The 18,829-nt window shown below is 40.5% G+C and overlaps 1 protein-coding gene across 1 annotated transcript; it reads right to left on the bottom strand.

Annotated features, from left to right (window-relative positions):
* Positions 1–1,084: 1,084 nt before the first annotated feature.
* On the bottom strand, positions 1,085–2,643 carry LOC308608400 (melanoma-associated antigen B18-like; the record flags this gene model as incomplete). The annotated part of the gene is made up of 1 exon (XM_081221413.1): positions 1,085–2,643. The coding sequence occupies one exon, from the start codon at positions 2,641–2,643 to the stop codon at positions 1,588–1,590; it is 1,056 nt and encodes a 351-aa protein (XP_081077539.1). The 3' UTR covers positions 1,085–1,587.
* Positions 2,644–18,829: the final 16,186 nt, after the last annotated feature.

Below are 18,829 nucleotides of genomic sequence, written 5' to 3'. Positions count from 1 at the left end.
CCAGCCGCTCCGCGGCATGTGGGATCTTCCTGGACCGGGGCACGAACCCGTGTCCCCTGCATCGGCAGGCGGACTCTCAACTACTGCGCCACCAGGGAAGCCCTAAAACGCCTTTTTAATGCCTGAGATATGGTTCTCAGCATTCCACCTCAAGGGCGTGTCACCTTTATTTCTCATAAATTCCTTGGAGATGCTGTGCATAAAACAACTAGATTGTGCTCTGTGTTCAGCTGCACTTGAACAAGAGCACAGGACCCCTTCCATTTCTGCCCGAGGAGCTTTTCCTGTGGTTTATTGATGATACTAAAGTAACTCTTATGAACAGGTTTGCATTCCAGGGTTTTGTCCTCCAACTCTGAGAAACAGCGTTTGTATACCTGGCCTCTGCTCACCAGTCCCACAGCCTCATCTAGTCTACCACCCAGCTTAAATTAACAGGATATCCCACTAAGTGATTTGTATTTTCCCCAAACCCCAAACTTCTGTTCCCCAGGGAATTTGTACCTTATTGTTTTCACCCTCCCCCTCCCACGTCTCCCAACCCCATCCCTGTCCCATTACCTCCTTACTCCTTCTTACTTGTCCTTTAGGTCTTAGAGGGTATTTCACCACCTTCTCTATATAATTATGGCTCCTTGACTGTACAGTTCTAAAGGCAGGGTGTTTTGTATCCTAGTTTCACCATTTATAACACAATAATTTTCAAAGAGCAGATGCTCAGTATTTGGAGAATGAATGAGCCAGTGAGCATGAGCTGTAGTTTATAAGTGTTTTATTTCTCCTACATTCTTTAATAAGCTAAGCAAATCCAGGTATGTATCTTTTATTTTTACAGAATAACAGACTGAAATGGATAAGGTAAACCAAGAACTGCACATTTTTTAACCTTTTTTTCTCCTGTATTTTTTTTTAACATCCTTATTGGAAGTCTCCTGTATTTTTTGATCCCAGTAATTTTACTGAAAAAAATTTTCACATTTCCAAAGAAATGCCTATTACCATGCCATGTTTTATTGTTCTAGTTCAATAAATACGAAAGGTTTCCCAATTTGTGTTACAAAATAATAAAACTCTTAATCTTAACTCTATTAAGTTAAATCTAATAAATATGTAACTGAGGTCACTAATAAATTTAGATTCTGAAATTATTATACCTTCTATTAAAGAAACAACATTGAAAATATAACAAAAGGAAAGAAAGAGAAAGGAAGGAAGGGAGGGGAGGGGGAAAGAAAAGAAAAGAGAAGAAAAAGGAAAAGAAAAGAAAAGGGAGAGAAAAGATTAAACTCTAAATTTACCGTATAGAATAGGAACACAAAGAGGATATTACTCTGTGCTCCCTATAGACCCACCCTGGCCATCCACAACTTAGAATGTTACTGCTCTTTTTCCACAAGGAAAACAATCTTCTCAGACTTCATCATTTGAACTATAACCTAAATAAAAAAGAAAAAAAGGTAAAATTCCAAGTTAGCAATACACAACAGGAACTCAGGGATATACCCTTCTCCAGTCCCACCCTGGCCCTCCACTATTAGAACACTGACACACCTTTTCAACCAAAAAGGGAGGAACCAGCCTTGAACTTCACGTAGCCTGGGAGAAGTTGCTGGCCGTGGCCCTGGAGCGTGCACTGGCCATAGCAGCAGTACAAGCCCTGGCTGCCATTCTTGCTTGGGCTCTCTCTGCCTCGTCTCTCATGGCTTCTTCATAGCAGGCTGGGAAGGCACTGGGCACTGTATCATGAACCTTGGCTAAAAACTCCAGGATTTTCATCTTGCTGGTTTCAACGTGGGCTCGTGGACCCCACAGGAACTCATAGCGCGGAGGATCGCTGTTGGCCACCTGGCGGTACTCCAGGTACTTTAGCTGCACCAAATCTTCAGTGATGAGCTTCTTGGGCTCCCCATAGATGAAGTGCTTCCTTCCAGCACGTATACCTATCGTATTCAGCACTTCCCAGATCTCCTCTTCAGGGGCACAGTTGCCGTTCATGAAGATCACACCCAGCACCATCATCAGGAGCCCGGTCTTGGGTATGTTCTCTTCTTCATTCATCGTTCCATTGGAGGTGAGGTCTAGTTTGCTGACAAGGGCATAGCAGTGCCTGACAGGATCCACTTCCTTCAAATCAAGACCAAAGATCAGCTCCATGCGCTCAGAGGCTCTCTTGAGGATCTCACTGAAATGACGCTTGTGCTTTTTGATAACAAACTTCAGCATGTCTGCCTTAGTAATTGGCTCTTTGGTTTTATACTTCTGCAGCAGGAAGTGCACCACCCAAGCCACCTTCATTTTTAAAGGATCTCTGTGTGAGCCCTCAGTGCCCTTGGAGGATTTTGAGCTTTCCTTCTTTGGGCTGTTGGTACCTTCATCTGAATTGGTGCATGAAACAGCTGCACTAGCACTGGTGGTTCCCTGAGGTCCCTCAGGACTGCTAGGTGTCCCAGCAGCAGGCATATTCTGAGGCCTGTCCTCGGAGAGAGGATAGACAAAGGAAGGGGACTCTCCTGCTGCTGCTGCTGCCGCCGCCGCCGCCGCCACCACCCCAGTGGCCTGAGCATCCTCCAGACTCTGGGTCTCAGCATGGGCCTGGCGGCGTTTCTCACGGGCACGGAGCTTACTCTTCTGACCTCGAGGCATGATGACTCTGGTCAGGGACTGCAGGCAGTTGTTTAATCTGTCAAGGTTGATGAGAGGTCACCGAAGAAGACAGAGGAAGAGATGGTGTGTATAGCCTCAGTAGGGAGATTTTTCTCCCTTGGCTCCAAGAAAAGCTGCCTCTGCTTTTCCCCTTAAGGGTACTGTTTTAGGAACCCACGAGACAGGGGCCGGCAGGACTCTGTGCACCTCCTCTGTTCTGCAGGAGCTTGTCACCTCAGTTCTAACCCAGGATACTAAACTTGACTCCTGACCAGCCCTTTGACTCCTCCCTCTGCTCACTTGAGGCTACCCCTCGAGACCAAGGATTCCCATCCCACAAATTCTGCAGGCGGAAGTGGAGGGGGGGTTGGGCATAACAGCCACGCTTGAGCCACTCGGGGTCGACAGGGGGGTTGGGGCATGTCGCTACAGGGCGGGGCTCTGTGGGGCCGCTTCAGTTCTGGGAGGAGTGTGTCCCTTCAGTTCTAACGGAGATTACTCACCTGGACACTTCTCCAGTTCTGGGACTCCTCCGTCTGCTGATACGAGGCCACACCTCTCAGACCGAAGCCTCAGGCTCTATAGCTGGTGTGACAGAAGTTAGGGAGAGTGCTTCTGGCCACGCCCACCTGGGCTTCCCAGCGTTATAGCAGAGGTGGGGTTCTGGGGGCCTCCCTCTCTCTCCTGGGAGGCGGAGGAATCACGCAGAACTCACACCGGGGTCTTACCTGACTCCTGACAGGGCCCGGGACTTCTTCCTCTGCTGAGATGAGTCAGCTGGCCTCAGACCAAGTTCTCATTTCCCTCAGAACCCCCAGTTAGAAGTAAGGGGGAACCTGAGCCTAGCAGCCGTGTCTGGGGTCTCCCAAGATTGACAGTAGGGGGGCTCTTTGTGGCCTCTTATTTTGGAGTGGGCTCTCCCTTCTGTCACCCTTCAGCGTCTTACCTTGATGCCTTGTGGGTGCTGGGCTGCTTCTCTGCTGACACCGCACCAAACCCGTCAGGTAAGGCATAAATCTGTAAATAATTTACGGAGAATTGACATCTGTGCACTATTCTACTCACCATGAATCAACATAATATGTTGCTGTATTTGAGACTTTTTTTACCTAAATCTATCAGTAATTTTTTATATTTGCTTCCATAAAGATCCTGTGCATTTTTGTTAGTTCTCTTTTTAGGTATATTTTGGATAGCGCTGCTGTTTTGAATGGTGTATTTTCCATTACATATTCTAATTAGTTACTGATTTTGTGTGATAAGAGTCCTCCTTTTGGTATAGTGATCTTCTACACCAGCTTTCTGAAGTTCCTTATACATTTGAATATTTGGCAGCCAATTTCTTTGGAGTTTTTAGTTAGAGGATCGTATTAGCTCTTTTCATTATTCATGACTTTTATTTTGGTATTGCTGTGTATGGCTGTATACTGGCTATGCAATCCAGTCCAGGTTTGAACAGCAAAGTTGGTGCCATACCTCCGTGTCCTCTTCTGGACTTTATTGGGAATGTTTCTAACATTTCACACTTACATATGTTTGCTGTTGATGTAACAATATGGAAATTCCATGCTAATATAAGTTTTCTAAAAGTTATTACCATGAACAGGTGTTGAGTTTTTATCAATTTCTTTAGTCCCACACATGATCAAATGCTTTCTCTTCTCTGTCTGTTAACATAGTGAATTCCAATACTGCTCTTTGTTAGCAAAACCATTCCAGAGGTGACACTGCAATTCTAGTAGGAGATACATAGTGTCTGTAGTTTCCTTTGTGGTGATGTTGTCAGTCATCGAGGATCATCACTGTCATCCATTAATCCATTAGAACTGCTGAGTTGTAATTCTCCAATTCTATCTTCTCAAGATTATTAGCTGAAATATATCTATAGGTAGAACCTTCTGTTATCCTCCCTTTTGTTTTCTTGACGTGAGCCTTACAAGGCCCTATTTTACTGCCTAGAAAGATAGATAGATAGATAGATAGATAAAGAGAGCTAAATCTCTCTTTGTCTAATCAATATCAGAACAGTCTTTAGCCCAAAGTTGTTTCATATTTTTTATAATTTTAAATAACAAAAAAGTCTTGCTTGAGAACAAAACCAGTTAATAACTGGTTGAATAATTCATCTTTCATTAATTACTATTAATGAGCAGCATTGGAATAATCAATGTTCAGGCCCTAGAATTTATCACATGACATATTATTTGTGCCTACAGATAGTTATAACTTTGGAAGACATAGAAAATTTTCCTATGATTTATTCAAAGCCAGCTTTCTTTGAAGGGATATAGTTTCTCTGTTCTTTCTATAAAACTATCCAGTCGTTAATGCTAGTTGAGTTTTACTTTTTTCTTTATAAATTCCAGTGGGGATATGGCAAGTAGTGTAAGTGTTATTACTGTCTTAGTTTATGCATATGTAGACATAAAAACCAATTGTGGCACTCTGTCCTCTGGGTTCACAAATGTATTCAATATAGGGCTGTCCTAATGGACTTCATTTAAGGACTCCATTAATGTGGTCAACGCAGAAATATCTGATTTGTTTGAATAAATATGCTAATATGTTGCCTCAGTTTATTAAAATAATTTTCCAACTTCTCATTTCACTTGTTAGTAAATTAAATGTTTAGATTTTTGAATGAATGTTTACTTCTTGAGTAGGTAACATTGTTGGTTGTTTCTAAGTTAATAAGCCTGGAAATACAGAATGTTCTAGAGCAAAGACACTCAAACTGTGGGTAAGGAGTCTTAGGTTATAAACTAACTGTTACAACTATTTTAGAGTTCTTTATCTATTATACCCTCCTTCTCCCCCCTGTGCTTCAGCCCATCCTGCTTCCCCCTGAACGGTATAATAATGCCTTCTGAAGCAGAAGTCATTTAGGGTGATTCAGCCCCTACTAATAACTTGAGCCTTTCAATGGCTGAAGACTTTGTTCCCCTTTGCTTTCTGTTTCAGTTCGACTTGAACAAATTGTCCACACTTAAATCTGCTGTGTCCAGTACCATTTCAGCCCTTTCAGTGGCCACACTGCCAATGAAGGACTGAATTGCTGAAGGCTTCCTCATCCCCATGCCTCATTCTCTGAAACATCAGCTCCAGCCAGGATAATGATATTAAGGAGGAACAAGACATGTTAGTGATCAAGGCCATTTTAGAGGAATGAATGCACTGTCTTCAATGAGCCCAATACCTGTGACACCATGCTTAGACTGACATAGCCAGGAGTCACGTTGTCAGCTTAAGAGAACTCTGCTTTTGAATACATAACTTCGCCCCTTGCCAGACAACCAAAATAACTGAGTAGAGAGTTTATTTAAGAAATAGAAAATGTTAATATGGCCTAGTAAATGGAAGATAAGGAAGTGTCCAAGGGTACATGTTACTGAGTCAGGGCCAGGACTTAGGTGAGGTGAGTGATAAAATAAATAAATTTTCTTTATTTTAAATAATGAAATAAATAAATGCAAATAAATACAAAGTTTTAAATAAAGACAGGATCTGACCCTGCACTTGTATGATGCTGAGAGTGAGTGCCTCACTTGTTTAACCCTATTTTTAGCCAGCGGATGGTGTTTTTATTTAAAGGTGTGATATTTTCTCATCATGGATTTTGGCATTTATTTTGACTTTTTAAAATATGGAATTGAGACATAATTTATCTTGATTACTGAGATTTTTTTGGTTCCCCCCTTACCTTAAATTTTGAACTCAAGGTGAAGGCCTGACTTGTCTCACCCTAGCCCCAGTCCTGGTAGGTCTTTAGTGTTTAATATTGATCCTGGCCTCACACTTTTAAGAGCATCATTACTTAATGCCTTGTTTTAAATTTTAGGCATCATTTCACTGTCTGCTTTTGTGATCTTGAGCCCTAAAATTACCCTATATGAGACTCTGTTAAAAAAAAAAAAGTTTAGAGTGGATAATAAAGATATTCTTTTTACTGGGTTGTTGGGATGATTAAATAAAAGTATATATGAGAAAATACTTTGTAAACTTTACAAATTATTAGTTGTTTAGAAATATTTATTGGGTTGAAACTTTGAGAAAGTTCTAAAAATCAGTCTTCTTGATCCATCCTTTGAGATACCCGGTGGATTAATTTTCCATTGCTGCATAGCAAGTTATCACAGACTCAGTGGCTTAAGATAACATCCACTTATTATCTCCCAGTTGTGTTGGTCAGTAGTCTAGGTGCAGTTCATTTGTGTTCTCTGCTCAGGTCCTCACTCTCAAGGTGTCTTATTGGCTGAGCTGTGTTCTTATCAGGAGGCTCTGGGCAAGGATCCACTTCAAGGAGTCAGGTTGTTGGCAGAATGAAGTTCCTTGTGATTGTGGAACTGAGGTCTCCATTGCCTTGCTTGCTGTCAGACGGGGGCCATTCTTAGCTCCTAGAAGTTGATTGCATTCCTTGCCGCATGGCCCTCTCCATTTTCAAAGCCCGCAGTGAAGAATCTCCTTCATGTAGAACCCCCAGAACTTTGAATCCATTTCACCAGGAAGACAGAGTCTTGCCCCCTTTTAAGGGCTCACTTGATTAGGTCAGGTCCACCAAGGATAATCTCCCTTTCTTAAAGTCAACTGTGCCATGTAACATAACCTAATCACGGACGCAATATTCCATCATATTCACAGGTCCCTCCTGCACTCAATGGGAGGGGATTAAACAGGAGTGTGAGCCATATGGGGTAAGCTTAAAATTCTGCCTGTCACACCTAGAAAAAAATAAATGATTGCAGAATTTCTGACCACAATGGTAGCTGGAACTCCCAAGTTGCATATGCTGTACTAAATTTAGAATGAAGGGTTTTAAAGTCTCTAGTGCTATGGGTTGTGTTTTTGCTTTTTTTTAAACACTTGTGCCTGATGGCCGTTAGCAAATACCAAATACTGGGGTATTTGGAACATTTAAAATCTGATCAGTTAAGAGGTTTTGGTTCTTTGTTCATTTGTTTTCTTATTATTTTCACTCTTAGTGGAATGTGAGAACTAACCTTCTCAGTATGTATCAATGTATGTGCAGTCATTCGGCAGGCAAGAAGGCATGGGAAGACAAGTTATCAACTACTACAAGATAAGTGAGAAGTACCCTAAGAAAGAAGTGGTTGTGACTGGAAAACTTTAATTAGCCTAGTGTCCTAGACTGTTTTAAATCTAAAGTGTGACTGAATTATGGAATGGGGCCCATGGGTTTCCCCACCCCCTTCTCTAAAACATCTGTTATTGAGCCACAGAGATATGAGGGGAAATAGTAAGGAGGGAGGACAAATATTTTAAAGTAAAAATAATAATAACTACTTATTTGTTGAGGACCCATTATGTTCAAGGAAGTGTGCTATGTGCATTATAGTACTTCACCTGTGGTGTAGGTTTTATTTATTGGATTATACAGGCAAAGGAACTGAGGCTTTTAAGATGAAGAAGCTTTCATTCATCCATTTAGTTTTTATTCACTAAACCAGGAACTTGACCACAGTCATGAAGATACCAAGGGCTTAGACTAAACAAGAGATAGAGAAAAGGGGTGTCAGAAGAAGTTTGTTTTTTTTCTCCTGGTCAGAAGTGGCAAAGATTCCTTGACAGTAGATAAGCCTGTTCATTACTTTCTGTCTTAGCCTTTTCTTTGTTTTTTTCTTTGTAATGTTACTCATAATTTTGATAAGCAAAATGATGGTTAAAAATTGGTCTCAACTATAAACTAGTATTAAAGTCATTATAAGGAAAAAAATTAACATGGTATTTATTATAAGGACATTGTTCACTATAGAATCATCTTAAGCATTCAGTTGAAAAGACCTTTAAGGAAATACGCTCTTAGTTTAGCTCTTTTATTTAAGAGAAACTGTTGTTTTTAAATTTATTTATTTGTTTGTTTGTTTATTTATTTATTTTTGGCTGTGTTGGGTCTTTGTTGCTGCACGTGGGCTTCCTCTAGTTGCAGCAAGCGGGGGCTACTCTTCCTTGTGGTGCACAGGCTTCTCATTGCAGTGGCTTCTCTTGTTGTGGAGCACAAGCTCTAGGCGAGTGGGCTTCAGTAGTTGTGGCGCACGGGCTTCAGTAGTTGTGGCTGGCGGGCTCTAGAGTGCCGGCTCAGTAGTTGTGGCACATGGGCTTAGTTGCTCCACGGCATGTGGGATCTTCCTGGACCAGGGCTCGAACCCGTGTCCCCTGCATTGGCAGGTGGATTCTTAACCACTGTGCCACCAGGGAAGCCCTATGTTGTTTTTAATCTGGTGGACAATTAGATGTCGGTTTTTACTCAAGTCAAAAGTAGAATCTCGGGCTTCCCTGGTGGCGCAGTGGTTGAGAGTCCGCCTGCCGATGCAGGGGACACGGGTTCGTGCCCCGGTCTGGGAAGATCCCACGTGCCGCAGAGCGGCTGGGCCCGTGAGCCATGGCCGCTGAACCTGTGCGTCCGGAGCCTGTGCTCCGCAACGGGAGAGGCCACAACAGTGAGAGGCCTGCGTACCGCAAAAAAAAAAAAAAAAAAAAAAAAAAAAAAAAAAGTAGAATCTCAAAGTCAGATTTATGTATTCTTAGAGCAAGTGAACATGTTCTTTTTTTCTTTTTTTTTTTTTTGGCTGCATTGGGTTTTCGTCGCTGCAGATGGGCTTTCTCTAGTCGCTGTGAGCGGGGGCTACTCTGCGTTGCAGTGAGCAGGCTTCTCATTTGTGGTGGCTTCTCTCGTTGCGGAGCATGGGCTCGAGGCTTGCGGGTTTCAGTCGTCGTGCCATGTGGGCCCTAGAGCGCGTGGGCTTCAGTAGTTGTGGCATGCAGGCCCTAGAGCATGCAGGCTTCAGTAGTTGCAGTGCGTGGGCTCAGTAGTTGCGGCACACGGGCTTAGTAGTTGTGTCTCGCGGGCTCTAGAGCGCAGGCTCTGCAGTTGTGGCACACGGGCTTAGTTGCTCCGCGGCATGTAGGATCCTCCCAGATCAGGGATGGAACCCGTGTCGTGTCCCCTGCATTGGCAGGTGGATTCTTAACCAAGCAGGTGAACATGTTCTGATTCTATGCACTTTGAATACCAAGTTGACTTCATGTATTTTGTTCCCACTTTAATATTTTTCTGAGTGTAAGACATTCTCATCCTTAATGCAGCAGTAATTCAACCATGCACTATGCTGGGAGCTGAGGAGAAAATGGTGAGCAAAATGTGAGCAGACCCTGCCTTCCTAGAACTTATCGTCTAGTGGGAATGACAGATGTAAATCCAATAGACACGTGTATACATTTATTACAAACTGTTAAACATTACAAAGGAGAAGGACAGAGAGATAAAATAGTGGGATACTATCTGATTCAATAAGTCTGGGAAGGCTGTCCTGAAGAATTAGTATCTTAACCTAGAAAAAAGGATGAATGTGAGTTAGGTTAACAAGGGTGGAGTGAGGTTTGGAAACTGTTCCTTAGGGGAACCGCCTGCACAAAGGTCTGATTGAATAATAAAGTTGGCGCGCTGGAAGAACACCACTCAGTAGACTGGAGGAATACCACTCAGTGGACTGGCAGGAAAACCACTTTAGTTTTAGTGTGAAAGTCAATGGGTAGAGTGTAGTAAAAGAGTTTGGGTTTCTTCTTAGATGCAAAATAAAAGAACTAAAAGTTTTAAAGCAGGTGAATGACCTGCTCAGATATGCATTTTGTAAAGAACACTGTGGCTGCGGTGTAAAAAAAAAAAAAAGGGAAGCAAAGCAAAAGAAACAAAAAACACATAGGAAAAAGAATTCCAGATACTTGTACTTGTACAGTATTCCAGGATTGTGACATCAGAGATGGAGAAATTCGGACAGATTAGAAAGCTGTGTATAGGTAGAATTTGCAAGACTCATGTGCTAGTTTGCACATGGATGGTGTAGGAGAACATAGTGTCAAAAATGCCTGCTTATATCCATGGCCTGTGCAACTGCATTCACAGTTGCATCACCTACTGAGATTGGGAATTCTGCAAGTGTACCATTTACCAAGAGTAGGATTGATAAGAATGGATGTAATTTGGAGGTATGGTTGGAGTTCGATTTAAAGAGGGCTGTGTTTGAAGCACTTTTAATAAATATGCAAGTGAAGATAGCAGGTAAGCAGAAATATATGTGAAGCTGAATATTAGAGGAGAGGCCTGGGCTTAGGATGCACATGTGAAGTCATGAGCAGGTATTTGAAAATGGAAGCAATGAACATGAATGAGATTGGCAAGGAAGAGCGTACAGAGTGAAATAAAAAATATGAAGGCAACCCAACATTTTAAGAATGGGCAGCGAAGCATACTTATTGTAGGAGAATTAGAATCTATCGAAAACAATTTAATCACCCATAATTCTGTTGCATATATATAAAAATTATCAATGTTTTGGTGCCAGAGCTTGGTATTCCTATGAATATCCAATAAACGTTTTTACTTTTAATCAGTAGAGATAGCAATTTCTTATTCAATGTTGATGAATGAACTAATCCACTCATAATATTGTTGAACTATAAGCATAATAAAGTAATGAATAAAGATATTCTATAAAGAGTTAAACCCATATACTCAGGAACTCTAGTTATGACATCTAGAGAATTTGGTGTACTTCAGTTCTATACTGTATTCGCTTCAGAAAAACTCATTATCACCATTTGAAAAATAGCACAAAGCATATGTTCTATTGATGGCAGCATTATGTTGCTATGTGAAGGACAACTCATTGAATGTACATTATGATGGCAAAGTAGAAAAACTCATTATCGGCTTTTCCTAGACTGAGTCGTTTGTGTTCCTATTAAAATGAATATTAACTGTTTTTTTCTAATTTGATTTCAATTTAAACAGCTTTTTAAAATGTCAATGTCTACAAGCATAATACATTTTTTAATGCAACTAAAGTTCATTTAGAAGAAAAAATGATTGTGTGCATTGTGCTTATATGTAAATGTGAAACTGATGGCAAAGCATATTGTGATTAATATGTGATATTTGGTATTTACATTAGAGAGGTCCTTTTCTGTTTTCAGTGGTACATAGTTTATGGGGTCTGTTGCAATCATGATGTATAATGTAAGACACCAGCTGACCCTTAGGATGAGTATGATATTTAAAAATTTATTTTTTTCAGAATGAATCAATAAGCTTTGCAGTAATTAACTTCTTCATGGCTTAGAGTCCTGCTTTTCCAAAACTTAAGAAACTCTCCAGAATTTCAGGTTCCATTGCATCTACATTTAATGTTGTGGTGACTGTTGAGATGTGTACATTTATTGTCATTCGAAGGAAGTTGTTTATAAAGGATATTGGGCTTTTAAATAAAAATAAGTATTTCCTATTAAACTTTAGTTTTAATCTAGGTCTTTAAACAGGAGTTTTAGATAGTTTTTTTAAACTCAGTTTTCATGCCTTGACATTTTTAAATGTGTAGAGGATTTCACTAAACAATAAGAAATCTCTGATATATTCATGGCAGTGAAGTGTAGGATATATAGATAATAAAATATATACAGAGAAGTATATCATACAGAGCTAATATATGAAAAAATCAAAAATGGTTTTAACCAACTCTTCCCTTTTATACTTCTACTATGCCAAACCATTTACTATTTGAATGAAACTAGTTTTTGTTTGCTTTTCCTAGTTCTTGGACCGATGACTGGATAAATAGCCCAAAGACAAACACCAAGAAAGAAAGGTCATGTAGCATTGACCAAGCCATAGCTGAATTAGACACAACAAGTTCAAACAAAAACATCATGGAGAAAAAATAGAACAAAACCAAATAAAACAAAACAACATACATATTTTATGAAACACAACCCTGGTGCAAGCATATCAATCATAATAGCAATCTGTTCTTTGACAAGATCTATTTTGGACCATTTGCACCATTGTGTAGCAATAAACTCACAATCGAGCATATCCATAATAGCAGTGTTACAATAGACATTTAGAAAAAAAGATTTTCCATTTAAAATTTTTACTTGGCTTTTGAAAAGAGGAAATGCTGTTTTTTTAGTGGAAGACACTGTACAAGAGATATATTATTGAAATAGTGAAAGGCAGGTTTTTTGTAAGGAGAAAATTTGATATTGCTAAAAACTGCCTCTAAATAAAGAAGAAAAAAATGACTTATATGACTTTAGTGTTTTCAGACACAGCATTTGATCATCTCAATGTTGAAAGGTGTGGGTATATATTATTGTTTTTCCCATCTCATGGATGAGAAAGGAAACTGAGGCACAGTTAATCTAAGTGATTTATTTGAATTGTGTAGCACATACATTTCACAGAGCATAGTGGTAAAAATTTGAATATTTTACCATTCTCTCCTCCTACTCCCAGGAACCAATTGCTCTAAATTAGAAAGATATCTTTTCTGGGAGAATTTTCTTCTTGGTGACACTTTGTTTAAAATGCTGTAAAAAAAAAAAGGTAATAAAAAACAGGTAGAGAAATGTAGTGAACAGTAATAGTAGTAAAACTTCTAGTAATAGCCAAGTCAACAGTAAAGAATATAGTAACCAACTCAAGACACCATGAGATGACGGTGATGAGTAGAATGTATCAGAAAGTTCCTAGATGAATATCCTATCCTGTGCTTATTGAACTGTTGACCACTCCTTGTGTACAGTGGGTTAGGGGTGTAAATGATGCTTGCATGTGCCTGGTAACTTATAATAGACATTAAAAAATATTTGGTGAATGTGGGCTTCCCTGGTGGCGGAGTGGTTGAGAGTCCGCCTGCCGATGCAGGGGACACGGGTTCATGCCCCGGTCCGGGAAGCTCCCACATGCCACAGAGCGGCTGGGCCCGTGAGCCATGGCCGCTGAGCCTGCGCATCCGGAGCCTGTGCTCTGCAACGGGAGAGGCCACAACAGTGAGAGGCCCACATACCACAAAAAAAAAAAAAAAATTTGTTGAATGTCATGATGAACATTGTTGATGGTATAAAATAATTGAAACTTATGTGTATTTCAACATATATAACCACATATTGATAGTGTGATAATTGAAATTTATATGTATTTTAATATGAATGCTTAGTAATTTTGCATAAATAATTTTTGTAGGGAATGTTATTTTCAAGTAATTTCATGTTGCTTAAAGTCTCAGTTTGACAGTTCTAGCAATGAATCTAATGTATTCAATACCTTGCCTGAGTAGATATGGAACCAGATTTTGCCCTGGAAGAGCTATACTTCTGTAGTTCTTTAAATAGTTTGTTGAGTCAGTTAGCTATTGTCACAATTGTGTTGTATTTTTAAAAAGCCCAAATTCAATGCATATAGCAAGTATTTATTTCTCCCTCATGCTTCTGCAAGTTGGCTGATAGTTTGTGATCTTGTCTGAGTTTGTTTGGGCTTGGATCCAAGCTGAAGCTAGGATCCAAGTCGGCTACATGTGTCTGTCATCCTCTTTGCTCCAGGGGCTACTTGTAGCCTCTTCTTCTTAGCAATGATGCAATATGCACGCATGAGAACAAGTTCTAGGCCACAATCATACAAGCACATTTCAAGTCTCAATTTGTCACATCCACTAATATCCTACTGGCAAAAGCAAGTCATATGGCCAAACCCAACATCAGCGTATCGTGGATGTATACTCTTCTCATCCAGGTCGGGGCGGAGAAGGTGGGGAGTGAATATTTACTCAACAGTAGTCTAATCTACCATCCATACCTTAATCAAAATGCAATCTGCCTTTGAGTTTTTATTGTGGATCCCTAGAACACAAACTATTTTCTACTTCTTGTTACACAAAGAAAATAGTACAGTAGCTAAAAGTGTTTTAAGGTCAGCAGATCTTTAAGACTTTATTTGTTCATAAATAATGTAAAAACTTGAGTGTATGTTACACCACAGGCCTATGTAATCAAAGCTCTCTCACTTATATACAGAGATTTTGCTTATTATCTTTTTTTTGAAATTCTTTGTCAACATTTGTAAAAGATGGGGAGGACTCTCTAGATGCTTGGACTTTCATATTAATGTTTAGAAACAAGAAGGCATAAAATGTAATCCACTGCCTCAGTGTGATATTCAAAATTATTGTATTTTTAATTAGAGATTTGTCAGGGAGATGCAAAAATAGAATTCAAACTGCAGATTTGTTGACTGTGCTTAATAAAGACTTGGGATTTTTGAATACGCTAAAGATTGGCAATTTTCTTACTAGGGCTATCATTACTTAGAAGCAAACATTTGGTAATCCCAGTTCTATGATGGAGACTGAGTTGTCGTGATGTTTTCTGTGAGGACACAATGAAATTTGATTTACTTCTTTATATTTTGAAAGCCACTGGAAAGCATGAGGCTTCCCTCACTATCATGGCCTTTATTGGGTTGCTTGACTTGACCACTTGCTTATATTTTATCTTTTTTTTTTTAAAGGCTATTTCTTCTTTTTTTTTTTTAAGACCATACTTCATTCAGATTTCTTTTGCTTTTTTAAAAAAATTTTATTTATTTATTTATGGCTGTGCTGGGTCCTCACCTCTGTGCGAGGGCCTTTCCCAGCTGCGGCAAGTGGGGGCCACTCCTCATCGCGGTGCGCGGGCCTCTCACCATCGCAGCCTCTCCTGTTGCGGAGCACAGGCTCCAGACGCGCAGGCTCAGTAATTGTGGCTCACGGGGCTAGCCGCTCCGCGGCCTGTGGGATCCTCCCAGACCAGGGCTCGAACCCATGTCCCCTGCATCGGCAGGCAGACTCCCAACCACTGCACCACCAGGGAAGCCCTATATTTTATCTTTTTAAGTTTCAAAGTATGAAGGTTTCTGAAAATCACCTGATGTTTTATATCAAAATGTTTCTACAGAAAGGATTACTCTTATTCATTAACCAAAGGAATTCTGAAACCACGTACAGAAAACAAAAAGAGAGAGAGAGAGAGAGAGAGAGGGAGAGAATTCCATCATTCCTGAAGCTCATCCTACTGTTATTATACTTAACTTTATTTGTGAAAAGAGAAAAAAGAGCTGCTGTTTTTTGTCATGAAGATTGCCTTTGGCAGTTGAATCACTTTATTCTGCATAATGAAAATGATTTTTCTGACAGTAAAGGTACTACTCCTGGCTGAGTGAGTACATGGAGAACTGAGCGGGCCACGAGAGACACCTCTGGGTTGGCACTTAGGGAGAAAGTGTCTACATGTCACTGGTCCTCCTCCTCTGAATAGTTAATGAGGAGCTTTCAAGTAACATCCTTTGGAACATCTGTCTCAGGAATCACAAAATTCCTTGATCTTTCTCTCTTCCTGATAAAAACACATAAAATCATATAGTAATAAATAATGAAGTAATATATCGTTAATATAGGTATAAATCTGCCCTCAGTAGTTATTTGTTGAGTGGTTGAATGACATTTGGTCTATGAGTACTTTATACATGTATCTGTTTACTCATAAGCACACATAAACATATGAAAAATTTCTGATCAAAATTATGTGAATTCATAGTTAACAGTATGTTGAAGTGAGGACCAGCTAAGTAATTTGCCAGTGAAAAATGAAAATGTAGGGCTTCCCTGGTGGTGCAGTGGTTAAGAATCTGCCTGCCCATGCAAGGGACATGGGTTCGAGCCCTGGTCCGGGAAGATCCCACATGCCACGGAGCAACTAAGCCTGTGCACCACAACTACTGAGCCTGAGCTCTAGAGGCCGTGAGCCACAACCACTGAGCCCGCGTGCCACAACTACTGAAGCCCGCACGCCTAGAGCCCGTGCTTCGCAACAAGAGAAGCCACTGCAATGGGCAGCCTGCCGGCACTGCAACAAAGAGTAGCCTCTGCTCACCGCAACTAGAGAAAGCCCGCGTGCAGCAACAAAGACCCAACACAGCCAAAAATAATAAATAAAATAAATAAATGAAAATATAGAGCCCCTTGTTCAAAAATTACTGAGGGTTTCTAGATGGTGACAACAGAGCATTGAAGCCAGCATGGGGACTTCTAAGCGTGGGCCCCTTTTTGACTTCAAAGGTAGCATGTCCATGAACTTGTTCTGATTGAAGTATGTGCTATGTATAGAATGCCCTTTCTTTCATATGACAAAAATAATATATTATTGTCTTTGGGAACCTTAGCAGTATGAATCTCTTGTAGCCTATGTATATGTATTTGCATATATATGTAATAGATACGAATACATACATATATATTATATATAATATTTCAACATGGAGAGTCTACTTTATATAATTATGTTACTATTATTTATTTGAGTTATGTAGTCAAAGCATTTGAAAGGAGGTCTATAGTATCCTGTCCTGTATTTTTCCTCTCAGGATCTTATCTGATTCCTATGTTGAAGAGGGGTGAAGATCAGCATTCCCCACTACTTTCAGGGTCAAACTTAAATTCTGAGTATGTGGCTTACGCTTTCCTTTTTTCTTTTTCTTTGTTTTTTTAAAAAATTTATTTATTTATTTGGCTGCGTTGGGTCTTTGTTGCTGCGCGCGGGCCTTTCTCTAGTTGCTGCAAGTGGGAGTTACTCTTCGTTGCGGTGCACGGGCTTCTCATTGCGGCGGCTTCTCTTTCTGCAGAGCACAGGCTCTAGGTGCGCGGGCTTCAATAGTAATGGCACACGGGGGGCTCAGTAGTTGTGGCTTGCGGGCTGTAGAGCACAGGCTGAGTAGTTGTGGCATATGGGCTTAGTTGCTCCACGGCATGTGGGGTCTTCCCAGACCAGGGATCGAACCCGTGTCCCCTGCATTGGCAGGCGGATTCTTAACCACTGTGCTACCAGGGAAGTCCCAAGTGTGTGGCTTATCCTTCATTCTCTGAGATTTCCTCCCATTTAAGAGGCTTCAGACATTTGAAGGCCAGAGTGTTTCAGTTATTTGAGATGTCTCAGAAGAGCATCACAGTTTTCTTCTACTCTTTCAATTCCCTTTCTGAATAGAAAGGATTCTAGGTAGAAGTATGCCAGAAAGCCATTCCCCATCAATCATCTAATAATAACAACAGCAACAACAAACATTTTTAAGCACCTGATATATGCCAGTCTCTTTATATTTGTTTCTAATTCTCATTACTATCCAAGGTAATAGCATTACCCCGAGTTCCTAGATTTGGAAAACAGTGCTCAGATGGGCTTTTATTATACTGCATGACTTAATTCAGAAGAGATAGAACCACAGTGCAACGCTAGATTTGTTCAGTATAAATTCCCACATTGCCCTATACTTGCTTATACCACATTGCCAGAAGATGTGCTTAAGGTCAGCAAAGCTACTCTGGGAACAGGAGGAAGGCCAGTCTGGGACTCTAAATATCCAACATAGAGATACAGTGTTCAGTTTGTTTCCACAGTTGACCACCATCACTTGTTTCCCTTTTTGTACGCATACCATCAAGAGATGGAGTCAACTTACTCTCCTCCTGAGTCTGAGCTGGCTTTGTGATTTACTTTGACCAGTAGGCTATGGCAGTTATGACACTGTGTGAGTTCCAGGCCTAACTCTGAAGAGGCATCTTCTGCTTTCTCTCTACAGGGAGCCAGCCTCCATGATGTAAAGAAGCTTCGATCAGAAAACGGATACATGAGACAGCATATGAGGATAGAGAGGACCAGCCATGTAAGTGAAGCCTTCTCGTATCTCCCAGACTAGCTGAACCACGGGTCAAATGCAGCTGAGAGAGTAACTTCAGGCATTGTTGTATGTAACAGAAGAACTGCCCAGCCAAGCCCTGCCTGAATTCCTGACCTAGAAAATTTTAAGAAATGATACATTGCTGTTTTTTAAGCAACTAACTGGTTTGTTTTATAGCAATAGACACTGAAACACAGGGAAACTTGGGGGCTATCATGTTTTAGCATAGCCGGCAATTTCAACAGCTACAAAGCCCTGGCTGACTATCTTGAATAGAGGTATGCTTGGGCAAAAATGTGTTCTAAGACTCCATGGGAGTTCTACTATAATTGCTTAGGTCTCCTTTGGGAGAAAGTCTATCTGCAGAAGTTTTGATGTCACTTTATTTTGCATCAGAGCAGCCCATGAATACCATTAATTGCTGGAGAAATGAAATACATAAGGAAGACTACCCTGCCTGCCTTAGGGTTAAATCCATCAATGCTGTTTCCTTTCCAAGATGTCAAAGTCATTACACCTCTGTATTCTGTTCTCTTTGTCATGGTTTTTGCTCTCGTGAGAAAAAAAAAAATGATTTAGGATCCTTTATATTAAAAAATGAACTTTCCATGGAGGATACAGCTGAAATTCAGC

The sequence above is a fragment of the Mesoplodon bidens genome, assembly GCF_964165515.1.
Source record: "Mesoplodon bidens genome assembly, chromosome: X".
NCBI lineage: Eukaryota > Metazoa > Chordata > Mammalia > Artiodactyla > Ziphiidae > Mesoplodon > Mesoplodon bidens.
Note: the sequence above shows the minus strand (reverse complement) of the source record. Positions and strands in the feature narration are given on the sequence as shown.